This window comes from Hyperoodon ampullatus (genome assembly GCF_949752795.1).
Source record: "Hyperoodon ampullatus genome assembly, chromosome: X".
Taxonomy (NCBI): domain Eukaryota; kingdom Metazoa; phylum Chordata; class Mammalia; order Artiodactyla; family Ziphiidae; genus Hyperoodon; species Hyperoodon ampullatus.
In genome coordinates, this window is record NC_136913.1 from 129,663,532 (window position 1) to 129,682,977 (window position 19,446).

The window sequence follows — 19,446 nt, forward strand, 5'->3', positions numbered from 1 at the left end:
AAATTTGAATTTCCAATAAACAACGAATAATTTGTAGTATAAGTATGTCCAAATATTGCATGGAACATACTTATACTAAGATTTTATTAGTATTTATTTGAAATTCAATTTCCACTGGGCATCCCATATTTTCAGCTGCTAACACAGGCAACTCTACTTGGGCAGGCCACCAGGCTGAGTCTCGCAGCAGGAAGGGGGCATGGTCAGGCCTCTGGTCTCTGGGAGAGCAAGGTAGCCCTGTTACCCAGGAGCTGAACAGGTCATTATCAGGCATTGGGCCAGGATCCTCATCACCAGAATTGAGGTACAGGGTGGGATTCAGTCTGAGGACAAAGCAAGAATTTATGAACTAGAACAAGTATATCAAGTCCCCGCAGGATCTCAGTCTCAGGAGCAGCTCAGGCACTGAGTCGCTGACTGCCAGGTCTAGACTTCCTTAAATTGCCAGGGGCTAGGTGTAAGACTGGATTGTAAGAGCAGGGTTTCTGTAAGAGGGGTCCCTGGGACCCTTGAATCGAGAATCACCTGGGGCACTTGGGAAACATGCAGATTCCCGGGCTCCACCCAGACCTGCCGAATCAGAATCTCTAAGGGGCAGCCCTCGAAAGCTGCATTTTCCCTAAGTGCTCCTGGTGGCTCTAACTCACACTCAGTTGGAGAACCAGTACCACAGAGCCGGGAACAATGCGTGCAGTGAGGCATTTTGGTGAAGCCACAGACTCTGGAGTCAGACCACCCAAGCTAGACTTCTAGCTCTATCATATTATCTGTGCAACCTGGGGCAAGTGACATAACCTTTCTGGGCCTTAGCTTCTTTATCTGTGAAAGAGGGATAGTCATCGTACCTATCTCATAGGGCTGTTGTCAGGATTAAATACGAATATATGAACAAAGCACTCAGAACAGTGGCTGGCATCTAGGAAGGACACATACATGTTAGCCATCATTAGGGGCTGAGTGGACCCACTGGGGAGGAAGAGGATGGGGTTGGGCCCTGATCAGTACCCATGTCCTATGCCTTGTGATAGAGGGGGCTAAAGCAGAGCTCCCGAGACAAGCTGTTTATTGCACCAGAAGTCAGAAGGTTGATTAATAAGAGGGACAGTCTTTAAACGCATGGGTGATCATGCTTGGCTAGAATGAGAAACTAGGAAAATGGATATTGTTCATTAAGCTCTAATTATCAGGTAAATTGAATAAGGGGTAGGGAGTCCATGTGTTACTACAAGTAATTAATGTGCTGCTTCTTTCCCTGGTAACCCTTTGATTTGCACCACCTAACCTGGAGTCTTTATCAGGCACTGGGATTTTGGAAATACTGGCTGCTAATTGTTTTGGTGAGTCCCTGATTGCACTAAAGAAAATGAATGTGTCCTGCTCCTTCTAATGACTCAACCACAGGGGAAGATAAAGTGGTCCTAGCCATGATGAATTAAGCCCAGAGGATTTCAAGAGGACAATCATTCTCTTGTTCATTTAACAAATCTGGAGACAGTGTCTCCAAGTTGGTAACGTAAATGTGACCAGACATAGTCTCTTTAGGGAAAAAAAATCACCCGTCCCAAGCTGCTCTTGAGTTGGTTGATGTCATGACCTGGCTGGCTCCCCATTCCAGTGGCTTGATTCCTGCCCAAATCTCTGTGCAATTCCTTTGAGGCCACAGCCTTGCCCCTGGAGTCCTGGCCCCCATCCTCGACCTGGAACTAGAACTTCTTCAGCCTGGGCTGGTTCCACGCTCTGCTGAAACCCAGCTCCCCCAGCCCCCTGTGGACTTCAGGTCTGACCTGTCTCTAGACCAACCATCTTTCATGCTTTTATTCTGACTGATGTCAAGAAATCTGATTGTTCCTTCTCATGGAGAATATACAAATTGTGTCAGTGAAGCATCTCAGGGGGGCAGTGAATATGTGAGTCATTCTGTATGTCCCTTTCCATCTAACACACTGTCACATGTCATGGTGGCCTGGGATGCTGGTGAGTGCCCACTGGGTGGTTTCTGCCAGGAATTAGAGCCTAGAGGCAAGAGCCAGCTGGGGACAGAGTCTCTGATGTCTCAGAGAGCCTCTGTCTTCTATGGAAGTGTAACCAAATAGAGTTTAGAGTATTAGAAATGTTCAGAATAATAATAATAAGAATAGCTAGTGGTTACTGAATGCTCACTCCATTCTTGAGAGTGTTCTAAGTGCTTGCATGTATTATCTCATCTAACTCCCCCATTCACCCTATGACGAGTTTTGAGGCACTATTATTATCTGCATTTTATAGCTGAGGAAACTGAGACAAAGAGGCTAAGTCACATGCCCAGGGTCATACAGCTGACCAGTGGCAGAGCTGGGTCCAATCTTGTTTTCATTTTCCAGAATTGAACCAAATTCAGTCTCTCCTTGCATCAGGCATCTGCTCAGTGCTGGGGTAGGAGCAGTTTGGGGGAGAGCAGGGACTGGGTGTGCAAAGCACCTTCCAGACTCCTGTGTACTGTCCCAAGAAGAGATAGAACATCCCCAAAAGTTCAAGAACAAATGGAGAATGTTCTGCTTGTACTCAAACTGAAAGACTTTTTCACTCTTACTGGGTTTGCACCAAATTCTCATTTTGCCAGTCTTCATATATTAAAGTGTCAATCAATGGTCTAATGTGGCTTCAGCAGACGATCTGGTAATGTCAGAGGAGCACTGGTCAAAGAAGGTCGGAGTGACTGGGGCAGCCCTTAGCCGTCCTGCCCTCCCTGGGTGGGAGAGGAGGTGTGAACTGGCACTTAGAGGCCCTCTGTCCCTCTTGGGCCAGTGGCTGCTTGGGGGCTGAAAGAGAACTCAAAATATTCATAGCAGCATTACTCATAATAGTCAAAAATTGGAAACAACCCAAAGGTCCATTGATGGATGACTGGATAAACAAGATGTGGTCTCTTCATACAATGGAATACTATATGGCCATAAACAGGAATGAAGTACTAATACATGCTAGAGTATGGATGACCTTGAAGATATCATGCTAAGGGAAAGCAGCCAGACACAAAAGACCACATATTGTACAATTCTGTTTATATGAGGCACACATCAGATTAGTGGTTCCTAGGAGCTGAGGGGCTGGAGGGAATGGGGAGGGACTGCTAATGGATACAGGGTTTCTCTCTGGGTTGATGGGAATGTTCTGAAATTTGATAGTAATGATGGTTGCACAACTTAGGGAATGTACAAAAAAACCCACACTGAATTGTGCACTTGAAAAGGGTGAATAGAGTATGTGAATGTATCTCAATAAAAATAATCAAACAAAAAATAGAACAACAACAAAAAGGAGAACACAGAATCCACCCTATCAAGTCTCAGAGCAAAACACTATCTTACGAAGCTGGGCTGTGGGAGAGAGGCTCCTCCACTAACCTTGGCATGGCCTTGGGGAAGTCCTTTGCCCTCTCTGCACCTCAGTTTCCCCACGTGTTAAATGGCATTGTTGTGAGAATATATCCCTGATGGGATTTTTGGCAACTATAAAATGCTTATTTAAACTTACAATGCACTAATTACAAGCGAGGTGTCATTATAGTACTTGAGGGTGAACATCATTATAGTACTGATGGGATTTTTGGAAACTGTAAAATGCTTATTTAAACTTACAATGCACTAATTACAAGTGAGTATCATTATAGTACTTGAGGGTGAACAGAGAGCCTAGAAGGATGATGAAAGGTAACCTTCTGCCATTGCGTCCATAATAAGAGATCTGAAGATGTAGCACTATCCTTGTGTGTGCAGAAAAAATTCACTCGCTTGCTCTCACTCACTTTGAAAGAGTTGCCAGCTGTCACCCTGACTGCCAGGCCCACGCTGATCTTCAGTTTTTCAAAAGATGAGAAATGCGGGGGGAGGCGAGATAAATTAGGAGTTTGGGATTAACATATACACACCGCTATATAAAAAATAGGAAAACAACAAGGACCTTCTGTATAGCACAGGGAACTCTACTCAATATCTTGTAATAACCTATAATGGAAAAGAATCTGAAAAAGAACACACACATACAAATATATATATCTGAGTCACTCTGCTGTACACCTGAAACTAAAACAATCTTGTAAATGAACTATACTTCAAAAAAAAAGAAACCTTAAAGAAAAAGATGAGAAATGTGGAGGCTGAGATGAAAGGTTTCTGTATCAACAAGAAGAGGGGGAAAATCTTCTAATATCTACCTCCCGTACAGAACACCAGTTGGCACCACGTCTGCCTGGGATGTCCTGAGCTTTCAATCCTGGGAGTCCTTTGGGGCTCCCTCGTCTCCCTAATCTCATAATAAGTGACCTAGAGGAAAGGACCACGCTCAGTGGGTTCCAGGACTGCAAACTCTCTGTACATTCTCTGTCCACTATCCATTGCTTTTTCTCCTTCGCAACTTCTGTATGGGTTTCCACGGTTTTCCTGGGATCCCCAGGGAACATCCCAGTTCTCCTCTATTTTGAATCTATATCTTAATAGCTTTCATATCCCCAATAAAGTGTTTCTCTCCATCGCCAGTTATTAGCACTTCGTAGCAGGCCTTTTAGAAAGACACTTAATTAAAAATCTTTTGGAAGCTTAAATAAGCCATATGCACTGCACTCTACCCAATAAAAAGCTACCCCCTTAACTTCCAAAATAATTGAACTTATTGCCCATGGATCTTGTCCTACCCTGGCAGAGCCTGACCGCTTTTCTTCCTCCTATGTATCCACATAATGGATTCGATATCCATCTCCATGAGGTCATGATCAAGCAGTGTTCAAACAGGGGCAGGGGGCAGGGGCCAAGGGATCAGGTCACCCTCTCTCCTGCTCGGTCCTCAGTCCCAAGGAAGTCCAGGCCACAGCCCACCCAGAATTTCCAGTGTCCTGGGCTTCCGCCTGCTCTGGGGTCACGTCATCTAGTAGTACTGTGCATGGGATAACACTTTGCCAGCTCTGTTTACAAGACTTTGGGTGGGGTAGGTGGCTTGGGTAGGGGACACTCCTGTGTCTTAAGTCATTAGAATGCTGATTTCCTTTTTTCATTCCAATTTCTGTTTATTTGAATTAAAAACCGCTCTTTGCCATGAGTAAAAGGATCCAAACCCTCGGGGAAGCAGCATCAGCAGCCAGCTGTGAAGAACTACTTTACAGTGTGGGTGGCCTTTCAGCTTTTGTCTCTTTTGGGGGCTCACAGTTGCCTAGGGAGGATAGCATAGCCTGTTTTGGGGCTGCGTTTATGGTAAATCCTGGCTAAGTCCGGCCCAGACAGGGCGCGGCCGGGGATCCAGGCGACGGGGAGCGATGAGATAATGAATGAGAAAAGGCTCCAGGCGGGAGATTGTTATTCGTGCCGATTCTCTTCTCAGTAGCGTGCACAGTATGGGGGTGAGGGGTTCATCTTCAAACAAGGAGACACATTACTAGTTTGGACTTTTCAGCGAGGGAAAGTGCACGCACTCTTGATTCTTCAGTCGTATCTGCCTTTCCGTTCAAGGTCCCAAAATGTTGAAGTCCCTCGCGGAACGCGCCCCAGCCCCCCACCCCTGTGTCCGCCTCCTTCCCCGCGGGTCAGGAGGGCGGCAGTGTCCAGACGGTGGCGCTCCGGGACAGTGCAACCCCCTATCCCCCCACTGCAGCAAGAAGGCTAGTCTGGGACAAGTTTCAAGGTGCTTGCTGAAATTTTCTGGGAGGTTTCTCAGCAAGAGTCATAACTTTTAGTAGCCGGCACAAAATCCACCCCCGTAACCAAGGTCGTTGAGGGAACGAGTATCCGAATCTCGCCCCCGTAGCCCGAATCTTTCGGATTTCCCGTAGCCCGTGCTCTCCGAGAGCCTGGGCGCACCGCAGGGAAGTGTGACGCCTGTGGAGGGAGATCCACGGGGCAGGGGGGCGGCCCGACCCAGTTGAGGTTGAAATGAGACCCCCCCCGCAAGGGAAAAGGACTGAGCTGAGTTATTCTTGGGGCGGGGGCCTCTGGTCTGCCGGTGGCTTCCAGGCTGCGCAGCCCAGCACCTCCGCGCCTGTCCCGCCGCTCCGGCACAGCTCCCCGAGCTTACCCGAGTGCCCCGTGCCACTCCGTTAGGCGTGCGGAGCACCTAGAGAGGGGACGGGAGTCGGAGCCGCTCGTCCTGGGTTTCTTTGAGGAGCGGCAGTCCAAGAGAAGGGCTTTTTCCCCCGTTTTACTTGTTCCCAGAGCAGCCTCGAAGCTCCCACAGCCAGGGTGCCAGGCAGCAGGGAAGGGGACGCGCTCTCACTCTCGCTTGCCCCAAAGTTGGGGGCAAGCGGCCACCATCTACCTCTTCTCACTCCCAGAGTACAGACACGATCCCTGCTCCCAGAGCCTGACGTAGGGGCCATCTCCTCAAGGAAAACACAAGCCGGGGACCGGATTGAGGGGCCACCCGCCGCTGCTGCTAAGGGAGCCAACCAGCTCCTTCCAGGCACCAGAGTGGGAATAAATTCCCTAGAGACTGCTGGCCAGATTAGGGATGGAAGCCCCCAGCAGCTGTCCCCTGCTTTCCGCGGAGTATAGAAGGCTTTGAAAAGGCAAAACACTGGGATGGGATGAACCTCTCAAGGAGACTGCAGAGGCGAATATCTAGGGTCCAAGGGGCCACTGGCCGCTCCTCACGCTCTGCTGGGGGCCTCAGACAGGCTTGGGTTGGCACTGGACCCCCAAGAGGGACCCTATAGCCCCGGTCTGCAATCTACAGCGCTTTGCCAGGTGTTTGCGTAACAGAGGGAGGGAGAACTTGCTAGAAACGGATGCGCAGTGGCTGGTGGGGAGGAGGTGGATTCCGAGCTGGTCACGACGCAGGGTACCTGGGGGATGCGGTGGGAGGGGGAGTGGCTAGAGGGGAAGCACATACAAGGCAGTCGGAAGCAAGACGACACCTCGATGTGGATTTGTCCAAAAAGAGTTGGAGGGCAAAGCGGGGGTGATCAGGGAGCTCTGATTGGTCGGGGGGAGGGATTTGGGGTGGGGCTAGCCGCCTCTTGAGGCTTTAAAAGCTCATCGGAGAGGGGCGGGAAGGCTGTCATTTGCTCTCTGACTCTCGGAGGGTTAGCAGCTTTCCTGAAGCTCCTGGCGACAGAGCAGGTGTTCGCTGTCCAGACCCGGCTGGAAGGTCCTAGCGGTCTCCAGCAGCAACATGGGGCCTGCCCTGGCTGTTCCCACCCCATACGGCTGTATTGGCTGTAAACTGCCGCAGCCAGACTATCCACCGGCTCTAATCATCTTTATGTTCTGCGCAATGGTCATCAACATAGTCGTAGACCTGATCGGCAACTCCATGGTCATTTTGGCTGTGTCGAAGAACAAGAAGCTCCGAAATTCTGGTAAGACCCCTTTCCCTCTCCCTACCCACCGTGCAGCCACTTGCAACCCCTACCTAGGGTGTTAGTTTGGGCTCCTGCGATAGGGAACCCGTGGACGGGCCCTGCTCCCCATTTCCCTGCGAGCCTGAGTGATGATGTTCTGCCGGGGGGGCCCATAAACTTAGAGCTTCTCCAGGCTGCGGAGGTTCGGAGAAACTCTGGGCATCCAAGTGCAAATCCCCATCCCTGCGGTGCGCGGCACACCGCCGAGCCCGGCCCCGTCGGGAACCTGATGCAGAGGGAGCCGGCACCCGAGCGGAGAGTCCGGCGGCCGCCCGGGGACAGCACGCCGAGCCGGACGCCGCAGAGGTGGCCGCGCCGAGGCGGCGCGGGAGGAATAAACGCGGAGGGAGCAGCGGGGTTGCTACCCGCTCCGGTAAAGTTAAGTTCTCGGCGGCTGAGGCGGCGCTTGCCGGTGCGCAGCGCGGCGGCCGAGCCCAAGCCCGGCCGAGCCCCCGCTCGCCGCAGCCCTGTGACTCCAGGGCGGCTCCCGGGCAGCTCCCGGGCGGTGGAGCGCAGACCCCCGCGCCTGAGTGTGAAGCAGGGCGGTCTGAGCCCGCCGGAGCCGAGCTCCGTCCGCCCGTCCCAGGGCGCGCGGCGGAGAGAGGCGAGCAGCCGGCTGGGCGCAGCAGGCGGTGGCAGCGACGGCGGCGGCGGCGGCGGCGGAGATCCCGAAGTCCGTAAGCGGGGTACTGGGGGTCGCAGGGCGGGGCGGCGGAAAGGTTCGGGAGCTCGGCGTCCCGGGGGGATAGAAGACGGCAGAACCGGTGAGGATCGCGGGAGGGCTGCAGGAGAGCTCAGAGGGGATGGTGGGGGGCGCAGGGAGACCGCAGAGCGCGGGGATATGGGACGAGGTGGGGCGGCGAGCGAGACTCCCCTCGCGGCCTGCCAGTGCCAAGGGGAGGGGGCCAGCTGCGAGCGGGCCTGGGGGACGGTGCTGGAGGCTGCAGGGCGCTGCGCCCCTTGCCGGAGGCGGGGGCGGCAGACGCTGCGGAGCCTTGAGCAGCCTTTGCAGGTTGGGCGGGAGAGGGCTCGAGAGGGGAGGTGGGGGAGGGGCCAAGGGGCCCAAACTCCCTGCTCGGGCCCCGGGAGGGAGGGGCGGCGCCCAGGGTCTCCGCTCCCTGGATCCCGGCCGGCTGGGGCCGGAGGGCAGAGGGGAGCGAGAGGGCGGGGTCTGAGGGGGTCAGGCACCCACAGGACCTGGGCGGGCGGGGTGCCGGGGAGTGGAGGCCGCCAGTCTCTGGGGGATTACTTTGCTTGGACGAGGAATCACAAACACCACACAAGTTTCTAAATGCAGTGACGGGCACACAGTCATTAAAAGTTTTCTTTTAAACTCTGATGGGTGTGTCTGATTTCTCCTCGGTCCCCCGGAGACGTGGGGCCGCACACTTGGATCTCACGTGCACTCCAGCAGTGCGGTCCCAAGGGGCCCAACCCCAGAGCCCCCGGGGGGTGGGGCACCTGCAGAGTCCATTTTCTCTTTTTTTCCTTTTCTCCTTCACCTTCCTTTCCTTCCATAATTCAAAAAAAGGGTTTTAGAGTTGTTGTGGTTTTGTTTTTAAGTCTTTGCCCTCTCTCTTCTCCTCCTTTCTTCTCCAAATTCATTACTTTGAGGGAAAACCCTAGAAAGAACCTCTTGGGTAGAAAGCGCCGAGGCCTCGCCTTGGCAGTGCTGGCGGAAGGAAGCAGAACGAGCCGTTCCTTTGCCCTTTTAAAAGTGCCCATTTTCTCCCAGTCCGAGATGAAGTGCAATATTTTGCCAAACCAATGCTAATTAGCAATGAGGTATTTCCAGAGAAAGGGCTCCGCATCTGTACTTGGCCTTGCAGGTTTTACAAACAGCGTTCCTACCGCCGCCCTACAAAACAGGAGTGCCCCCCCCACCCCGGCACTTTCCTGTTTAGCCCGCAGGCTCCAGTAAAGCCCGGGACCGGGGGCCTGGAACCAGTGTGCAGGGCGGCGAACGTGCTGGTGTCCGGCTCTGCTCGGGGACCCGCGTGAAGCAAGAAATTCTGCTAATCCTTGCAGGGATTGTCCTGATATTTTTCCCTCTTTGCTCACTATTTCTCAGGCTAAATTTTACAGGGCCTCTCCCCGCCCTCAGTTTTTACTCTTAGGTTACCTCGGAAATGGTAAGTATTTACTGGGCGAAGTCTTAGATTATTGTCTGATCCCGCTGGGGAAGACCGCTTAAGAAAACGACATGCCCTTTCTCGGACAGTTCTCTTTAGACATGTTTGCGTTGTAAATGCGATGGTAAATTAGAGAAGGCAGAGGGCTAATTTGCTTTTTTTTTCGGGGTTGGGGGAGATTGAGGCGTCCTGACAGTTCTCCAATCTCTCCACCCACCCCAGTCCCTAACCTCCAGCCTGTTTCCAACACACAGCTCCATCCAGCTCCCCTCTACTCCCTCCGTCCCCCCACCCCTACTCCGCCAAAACTTTGCATTTTGTTTTTGTTTAAAATTATGGCCACAGGTCTGTGTGTGTGGGAGTGTGAAGGGCTCCGCAACGGGCTTTTGTGTTTACTGCTTTCTGACTTCACTTTTTTCCCAAAGCAGAGATGACGTTGTTTGAAAGGAAAAAAAAGGTTGTCAAAGGACAGGTCCCTCAAACTTGCTTGTGCATCAGAATCATCTGGGACATGCTTGTAACTAAAAATAAAAACACAACTGTATTTCTTTAAAAGAATTCTAGAATTCTAAATTGTCACGACTCCAGCTGGCCTTTTCCTCCAGCTTATATTTGTAGATTTCTAAATTTAACCATTTATTCTTCTCTGTCTTCCCCCCCCCCCAATATGCTTTTCAGGCAACATCTTCGTGGTTAGCCTCTCTGTGGCTGATATGCTGGTGGCCATCTACCCCTATCCTCTGATGCTGCATGCCATGGCCGTTGGTGGCTGGGATCTGAGCCAGTTACAGTGCCAGATGGTTGGATTCATCACAGGGCTGAGTGTGGTCGGTTCTATCTTCAATATCATGGCAATTGCCATCAACCGTTACTGCTACATCTGTCACAGCCTCCAGTATGAGCGCATCTTCAGCGTGCGCAATACCTGCATTTACCTGGTTGTCACCTGGATCATGACTGTCCTGGCTGTCCTGCCCAACATGTACATTGGCACCATCGAGTATGATCCTCGCACCTACACCTGCATCTTCAACAATGTGAACAACCCTGCCTTTGCTGTGACCATCGTCTGCATCCACTTTGTCCTCCCTCTGCTCATAGTGGGTTTCTGCTATGTGAGGATCTGGACCAAAGTGCTGGCAGCCCGTGACCCGGCTGGGCAGAATCCTGACAACCAGCTTGCTGAGGTTCGCAATTTTCTAACCATGTTTGTGATCTTCCTCCTCTTTGCAGTGTGCTGGTGCCCCATCAACGTGCTCACTGTCTTGGTGGCTGTCAGTCCAAAGAAGATGGCAGGCAAGGTCCCCAACTGGCTTTATCTTGCAGCCTACTTCATAGCCTACTTCAACAGCTGCCTCAATGCTGTGATCTACGGTCTCCTCAATGAGAATTTCCGAAGGGAATACTGGACCATTTTCCATGCTATGCGGCATCCTATCCTGTTCCTCTCTGGCCTCATCACTAACGTCTGGGAAACGCAGGAGGCCCGAGCCTTCGCCCGCGCCCGCGTCCGCGCCCGTGCCCGTGCCCGTGCCCGTGCCCAAGCCCAAGCCCAAGCCCGCGACCAAGGCTATGCCCGTGCCTGCCCTGCTGCGGAGGAAATACCGATGAACGTCCGGAATGTTCCACTACCTGGTGGTGCTGCAGCTGGCCAACCTGAGCGTGCCTCTGGCCACCCCAGGCCAGCCTCCAGCCACTCCAGGTCTGCCTCTGCCCACCACGCATCTGCCTCTGGTCACCATAAGTCTGTCTTTAGTCACTCCAAGTCTGCCTCTGGTTACGCCAAGTCTGCCACTGTCTACCCTAAGCCTGCCTCTGTCCACTTCAAGGCTGACTCTGTCCATTTCAAGCCTGCCTCTAGCCACCCCAAGCGTGTCACTGGCCACCCCGAGCCTGCCGACTATCCTGAGCCCTTTGCCATCAGCTACCTGGAGCCCGCCTTCGCCGGCCAGCCTGAGCCCACTGCTGCTGGCCACCTAGAGTGCGACATCACTGACCTCCCTGAGCCCGCCTCCAGCCCTGCCACTGAGTCCCCCAACCCTGTTGCCAGCCTGCTGGAGCCTGCTGCTGCCGCTGCCCCTGTTGACCACATTGTGGTCACCATTGCCACCAACGATTACCAAGAAGTTGTGGTTACTGATGTTGAAACAGATTCTGATGAAATTGATGTGTAAAAAATTCTCTTAGGGGTGGTCCACTTTTAAGGTTGGCTAGCATATGTAATACAAAGTGAGATATCTTAGTTCATCTACACACAGACACATGCAGACACTGACTCACAGACAGTGTAAGCTACACCTACCTTTCAGGCATACCCCTCCTTTACATTATGTACACTGCAAAAGTGTGAGTGTGTATGTGTGCTTGCTCCTTTAGAGACCAAATTCCCCTCAAGTTTGACTTCTGTTGTTCTGAGCCTCCCTTTCCTCCTGTGGTTGACTGTGAGCCCACAGTGATCCTTGAACTTGTAGACTTTAGTTTTTCCCCACTCCTGTGTAACCGTTTCTCTCCACTCCTCGTTTCCTTCTCCTTGTTTCTGCTTTCTTCTCCCATTCCTCCAGGGGGTGAGTGGGGGAGGAGCGCATGCGCAATGGTAAAGGTGCGCTATGGTAAAGCTTTCTGTAAAGTGAATGCGACCGCAGAGCTTTATGTGTTTAAGTATCTATTGTACTTTTAAGGGCAGTCAGAAAGGCAATTGCGATAAAGTACAAGTGCTTGAAACAGTTTCCTTTCTAAATTCCAGCAACAAAATATGACCCCTATCTGAAGAACACAATTCACTAAGCTCTTATTAAAATAAATATTTATGCCTATGAGATCAAATGGCAAAAGGAAAGATATTGCAGCACCGAATTATTTCTATTTTGTGAAAATTCAAACATTGGTGCTGATTTTTATAGTCAAACATGAATGCAAATGACAAGATATTTTTACCTTATTTGTAGTTACTTAGCTTTTTTAGTATTTGCCAGGATTTTCTTTCATTTAGTTCCGGAAAAACAAATCCATCCATAAACTGGTTTCTCCCCACATCCAAACTTATGGTTGCTAGGATCAATTACAGTCATGCTTTTAATATTATACACAGCCTGCTGTTTTTACGCAATCAGTTTTTACATTTTTCTTTTTCATTCAGAAGGGAATTTGAGGTAATAACTGGTAACCAGAAGTGAATGGAGTACTGCCTGGACTTGTAAACAAGTGCTTCTTCAAAAGCGGTTCCCTCCTGCCCCATCCCTCTGAGCCTCCTAGCTGTGGTGGGGATGGTGGGGGGAGGCGGGGAGGAAGACTTGCCAATATCAGCCAAGCCCACTACCCTTGGTTGAGGTTCTTTGATCCACCGTGTTAAGGTGTAGATGTCTTGTATCATCACACTTGACAGCCCAGGGAATGATTTTTCTCTAGAATTCAAGAAAACATTGTTTAATACAAATCTCGATTATTGATCCAAATTGACATTTAAAGCAAAACTTACTGTACAAAAGATTGTAAGGATAAGTGGGGATGTATTATACTGCCTTAATTCAATTCTCTATTTGTGGTAGCAATTAAATAAGTGTTTTTGTGTCTTTGGTGTGTGATCTGTGGATAAAATTTGCTTCCTCCGCCAGATTCACTTGTGGGGAGGCTTGGGGGTGGGTGGAAAAGCATACCCCTTGGGGGATCAAGAGACTCAGATGCAAGTACCCTCCCTGCTATACCCCAGGGCGAGTCACATGACCCCTCTCTCCACAGTTGCCTGCCTTAGCAAACTGTGGCCAGGTCGGGGTGGGCTGGAGGCACAGGAGGGCTCCCTGGGTGTGGTGTGTTCTTCTCACTAGTACGGTGACAATGGATGACCTGACCTGCAGCTCTTGGACTTCTGGACCCTGCCTGCCAAGGCTTCTGAAAACAGGTCCTCTTTTACCCCCATGGAAGGAGTGGAGCTGGGCCCCAATTATGTCACAACTCGGGAGGCTACTGGGACCAAGTAACAGCCCACAATCCAGTGGGGGGAGGCACAGGAGTGAGGGGTGGGAGGACAGGTGGGTTCCTCTCTAGCTGGAAGTTAGGTGGCAAGACCCCAGCAACTGGGCAAATGTCCTGGCCTCAGGAACACAGCCTCAAAAGAATCTCCAATGACAACGTAATGCCCCAAACAGACCACTCCATAAAAATAAAAGTAGATTCAAAATAATACATGGTAGGATATCAATTTGGTTAAGAAAGTATGCACATTAAAACTTGCACATATACATAGGCCCACGGAGTTAGGCATATATATGGTTGTTCCATCCAGGTTTAACTAGACTGTAAGTATAAGCTGAGGTCATCTTCACTTTTGATGCCCAAATTACAGTGGTCCCAACAGAGTGGCTGCTGTACCTCAGGCTGATTCCCTGTCAACATTTCTGCCTAGTATCCCTGGACATGCTAAAAGGATGCTTACTCGTATGCTCAAATTGCTTTACAGTTGCCACCCTCTCCCCATGTTTTCCACATTCTCCCTGTCTGCCCTCACTCAAGGAGCTCTGCTTTGGGTAAGATTGCAAGTGTTCAAAGCAAGGATGCTGTGTCTCAATGCTCCGAACTGGGTGCAGAGTTCTGAGAGGTGATGGGAGAGGTGAAGAAACTCTTGGCCCTTTTTACAGCTTCGTTTCACACTCTGCTCTGAGGTGCCTGAAGCAACACTGCTTATGCCCAGAGTCTTACAAAGTCTTATGAAAGCAGCCACTTCATCCACTCTGCTCACCTGCAAGGTGCGTTCATCATTCCTGCCTCCCCACCTCTGCCCCCATAACCCACTCCCATGGGAACAAGCAGCGGTTGAAGCGCAGTGCCTCCTGTTTATACATAGCCAAGAAATATTTTTCTCTGCCCCTCTTTCCGTTATCCTGTCCCTTTCCACCCCCAAAGTCAAGAAGCCTCATAAGCACATCTCTGACTAGCCATGCCCACTATGAGTAACCAAGGCAAGACACTCAATCTCTGCGGTCAGTTTTAAGGTGCTTTGTAGTTGTCTCCATGACAATGCACAGCTTCTAGTTTTATACAAGTAGAATCAGAAGGGCCAATCTTACTGACTTCCCCAAAGAGAGAATCTGCCTCCAGATGAGCCTGAGTCTCCAGGATCAAGGGATAAAGAAATGGAAGCAAATTTTAAATGGCAGTTTCCCCCAGTTTCTATTCCTCTTTATTTTCTTTTTAAATGGAAATATAATGTATATACTGTAAAGTGAAAGTTTGACCATGTTTTTACACAGGTATGCATCCGTGTAACGACCCCTTTGACCCTCCAGTTACTACTCCAACCAAAGGCAAACGCTATCCTGACCTCTATCACCATACATTAGTTTTGCCTGTTCTAGAACTTCATAAAAATGGAAGCATGCAGTATGTATTTTTGTCCCGTTTCTTTTTAAAAATAGTGATAAAATATACATAACATAAAACTTACCATTTCAACCATTTTGAAGTATGCAATCCTGTGGCATTAAGTACATTCACAATGTTGTGCAATCATCACCACTGTTCATTTCCAGAACTTCTTCATCATCCCAAACATAAATTCTGTAAATTTAAATGATAACTCCCTATTCCCCTCTCCCCCAGCCCCTGGTAACCTCTATTCTACTTTCTGTCTCTATGGATTTGCCTATTCTAGGTACCCGATATAAATGGAATCCTATATTATTTGTCATTTTGGGTCTGGCTCCTTTTACTGAACATAATGTTTTCAGGGTTCATTCATGTTGTAGCAGGTGTCAGTACTGCATTGTTTTTATGGCTGAGTAATATTCCGTTGTATGGATACACCACATTGTGTTAGTCCATTCATCCACTGATGGACATTTGGGCTATTTCCACTTTTTGGCTGCTATGAACATTGATTTACAAGTATTTGAGTCCCTGATTTCAATTCTTTTGGAAATATATCTAGGAGTGGAATTGTTAAATCATATGTTAGTCTGGCTTCTTTTCCTCAATTAGTTATGTTTTTGAGATCCAGTCATGTTTTTGTATCAGTAGTTTGGGGTGTGTTTTCATTTTTATGTAGTACTCTACAGTATGAATATACCATAATTTATACATTGATTCTATTATTGATGGACTTTTAGGTTGTTTATGATTTGGAACTACTATGAAAAATGCTTCTATAAAGATTTTTGTACATGTCATTTAATTTAATTTTATATAAAGTTATAATTTTACATACAGTGAGGTACATAAATCTTTGGTGTAAAGTTGAACGAATTTTTACTTATGTACACACCTATGTAACCACCACACAAATCAAGATATAAAACATCTCCAGCACTTAGAAGGTTCTATTATGTCAGCTTAATTTTGTTGGTTCTCGCGCTTTATTTCAGTGGAAGCATACGGAATATACTCTCTTGTATCTGGCTTCTTTCACTCATCATTTTGTCTGTGAGATTTATCCATATTACTTTGGGTAGAAGCAGTCCATCCTTCTTATTGCTGTGTAGAATTCCATTGTATTGAGTATAAGAACTTCTTATCAATTCTATTATAGGTGGACATTCGGTGTGTATTCTAGTTTGGAGCTATTATGAAGAAAGCTGTTAATGAACATTCTTGTACATGCCTTTTGGTACATATATGAACTCATTGCTCTCGGAAATGCACCTAGGATTGGAATTCCTGAGTCGTGAGTATATGTGTATTTAGTTTTAGTAAGCACTGCCAAATATTTTTCCAAAGTGGTTGAAACAATTTATATTCTTACTAGCAATGCATTAGAGTTCAAGATGCTCTGCATTCTTGCCAACATTCAGTATTTTCAGCCCTTTTAATTTTAGCTATTCTACTGGATGTCTACTGCTATTTCATTGTATTTTCAGTTTTCAATTCTTTAATGAATTATGATGTTGACCATCTTCTCACATGATCATTGACCATTTGGATACTTTAAAAAGTGAAAAGTTTGAACAAATATTTTGACTGTTTTAAATCTGAGGTTCCTGTCTTCTTATTGGAAGTAGAAATTCTTTATATATTCTAGATACAAATATATGTATTTCACAAATATCCTCTCGGTCTGTGGTTTGCTTTCTCTCTCTCTTAATTGTATCTTTCGATGAGCCAAAATCCTTAATATTATGAAATGCAATTTATTAGTTTTTTCTTTTATGACTAATAATTTCTGGTTAAGAAATGTCTGACTAATATAATGAATATATTCTCCTAGTTTTTCTTTTAGAAACTTTATTATTTTGCCTTTAACATTTAAGTCTATGTTTAATCTGAAGTTAATTTTCTGTGTTTGGTGTGAGGTAGGGGGTCGTCAAGATTCATTTTTTAATATAGTCAAGGTTCATATTTTCATTTAATCACCATTTATTGAAAAGACCATCCTTTGCCCAACTGAACTGTAGTGGAGATTTTGTTGTAAATTGGTTAGTCACATAAAAATAAAAATTATCTATCATCTATCTATCTATCTATCTATCTATCATCAATCATCAAGCTGTTTCTGAGCAGTTTAGTCTATTCCATTAGTCTGTATGTCTAGCCTTCCACCGATGCCACATTGTTTTTTATTTTTTAATTTTTTTTATTTTTAGTTGAACTATAGTTTATATACAATGGTATGCAAACATGTTAAGCATACAGATAAATGGATTTTTACTTATAGGCATATTTTTATATCACCATCTTCCAGATGAAGATATAGAACACTTCTAGTACCCCAGAAGGCCCTTAAATGTCCCAACTCAGTCAATAAGTCCCCTAAAGTTGACCACTAGTCTAACCTCTAATATCACAGATCAGTATTGCCCATTTTTGAATTTCATTAAGGGGAATAGAATAACATGTATGCTTTTGAATCTGGCTAATTTTGGTAAACATGCTTTTGAGAAGCATGAGTGTTGTTGGATGTATCAACAGTACTTTTTAAAAACTGTCATAGGAAGATTTAATGATGTGGAATATCTTCAAGTCATATTAAGTTGAAGAAGCAGAGAATGGTATGTGATTTTGTTAACAAAACCAAAATGCATATGTGAAAAGACACACATGTTTTAACACTTTCTATAGTAAATATATAAACATTTTTTTTTTTTTTTTTTTTTTTTTTTTTTTTTTTTTTTTGCGGTACGCGGGCCTCTCACTGCTGTGGCCTCTCCCGTTGCGGAGCACAGGCTCCGGACGCGCAGGCTCAGCGGCCATGGCTCACGGGCCCAGCCGCTCCACGGCATGTGGGATCTTCCCGGACCAGGGCATGAACCTGTGTCCCCTGCATCAGCAGGCGGACTCTCAACCACTGCGCCACCAGGGAAGCCCTATAAACATTTTTATCGAGATATAATTCATTTACCATAAGTTTCATCATTTTAAAGTGTTCGATGTTGGGTTTTCTTAAAATTGAAGTATAGTTGATGTACAATATTATATGTTTCAAGTGTACAACATAATGAATCACAATTTTAAAGGTGATACTCCATTTATAGTTATTATAAAATATTGCTATATTCCTTGTGGTGTATAATATATCCTTGTAGCTTATTTATTTTATACATAATGATTTGTACCTCTTAATCCACTATCTCTATCTTGCCCCACTCCCCTTCCCTCTCTCCGTTGGTAACCACTAGTTTGTACTCTATATGTGTGAGTCTGTTTCTTTTCTGTTATATTCGGTAGTTTTTTTTTTTTTAGATTCCACATATAAGTGATATTGTACAGTATTTGTCTTTCTCTTCTGACTTATTTCACTAAGCATAATATGCTCCAAGTCCATCATGTTGCTGCAAATGGCAAATTTTCATTCTTTTTTATGGCTGAGTAGTATTCCATCATATATATATATATATATATATATATATATATATATATATATATGCCATATCTTCTTTACCCATTCATCTGTTGATGGACATGTAGGTTGCTTCCTTATCTCTGCTATTGTAAATAATGCTGCTATGAACATTGGGGTGCATATGTATTTTTATTTAATGTTTTCATTTTCTTTGGCTATATACCCAGGAATGGAATTGCTGGATCATATGGTGGTTCCATTTTTAGTTTTCTGAGGACTGTTTTCCACAGGGCTGCACCATTTTACATTCCTACCAACAGTGTACAAGGGTTCTTTATCTCCACATCCTTGCCAACATTTATTATTAGCAGTCTTTTTGATGATAGACATTCTGACAGGGGTGAGGTGATATTGCATTGTAGTTTTGATTTGCATTTCTTCGATGATTAGTGACGTTGAGCATCTTTCCATGTGCTTCCTGGCCATCTGCATTTCCTCTTTGGAAAATGGCTACTCAGGTCATCTGCCCATTTTTCAGTTAGGCTGTTTGTTTTTTGATGTTGATTGTTTTTTGATGTTGAGTTGTATGAGCTCTTTATATATTTTGGATATTAACCCCAATGGGTAATATCATTTGCAAATTTTTTTTCTCATTTAGTAGGTTGTCTTTTCATTTTTTTCAATGGTATCCTTTGCTATGCAAAAGCTTTTAAGTTAAATTAGTTCCCATTGTTTATTTTTGCTTTTGTTTCCTTTGCCTTAGGAAACAGATCCCCAAAAATATTGCTACTATTTAAGTCAAAGACTGTTTTGCCTATGTATTCTTCTAGAAGTATTACGGTTTCCAGATTTACATATAGGTCTTTAATCCATTTTGAGTTTATTTTTGTATATGGTGTTAGAAAATGTTCTAATTTTGTTCTTTTACATGTAGCTGTCCAGTTTTCCCAGTGCCACTTATTGAGGGGACTGTCTTCTCCGTTGTGTATTCTTGCCTCTTTTGTCATAGATTAATTGACTATATGTGCATGGGTATATTTCTGGGATCTCTGCTCTGCTCCATTGATCTATATGTCTGTTTTTGTGCCAGTACCATAGTGTTTTGATGACTATAGCTTTGTAGTATAGTCTAAAGTCAGGGAGCATAATTCCTCCAGCTTTGTTCCTTTTCAAAATTGTTTTGGCTA

The 19,446-nt window shown here is 46.7% G+C and overlaps 1 protein-coding gene across 1 annotated transcript; it reads left to right on the forward strand.

Annotated features, from left to right (window-relative positions):
* Positions 1–7,125: 7,125 nt before the first annotated feature.
* GPR50 (G protein-coupled receptor 50) lies at positions 7,126–11,669 on the forward strand (the record flags this gene model as incomplete). Its single annotated transcript, XM_079728140.1, has 2 exons — positions 7,126–7,321; positions 10,174–11,669. The coding sequence occupies exons 1-2, from the start codon at positions 7,135–7,137 to the stop codon at positions 11,667–11,669; spliced, it is 1,683 nt and encodes a 560-aa protein (XP_079584266.1). The 5' UTR covers positions 7,126–7,134.
* Positions 11,670–19,446: the final 7,777 nt, after the last annotated feature.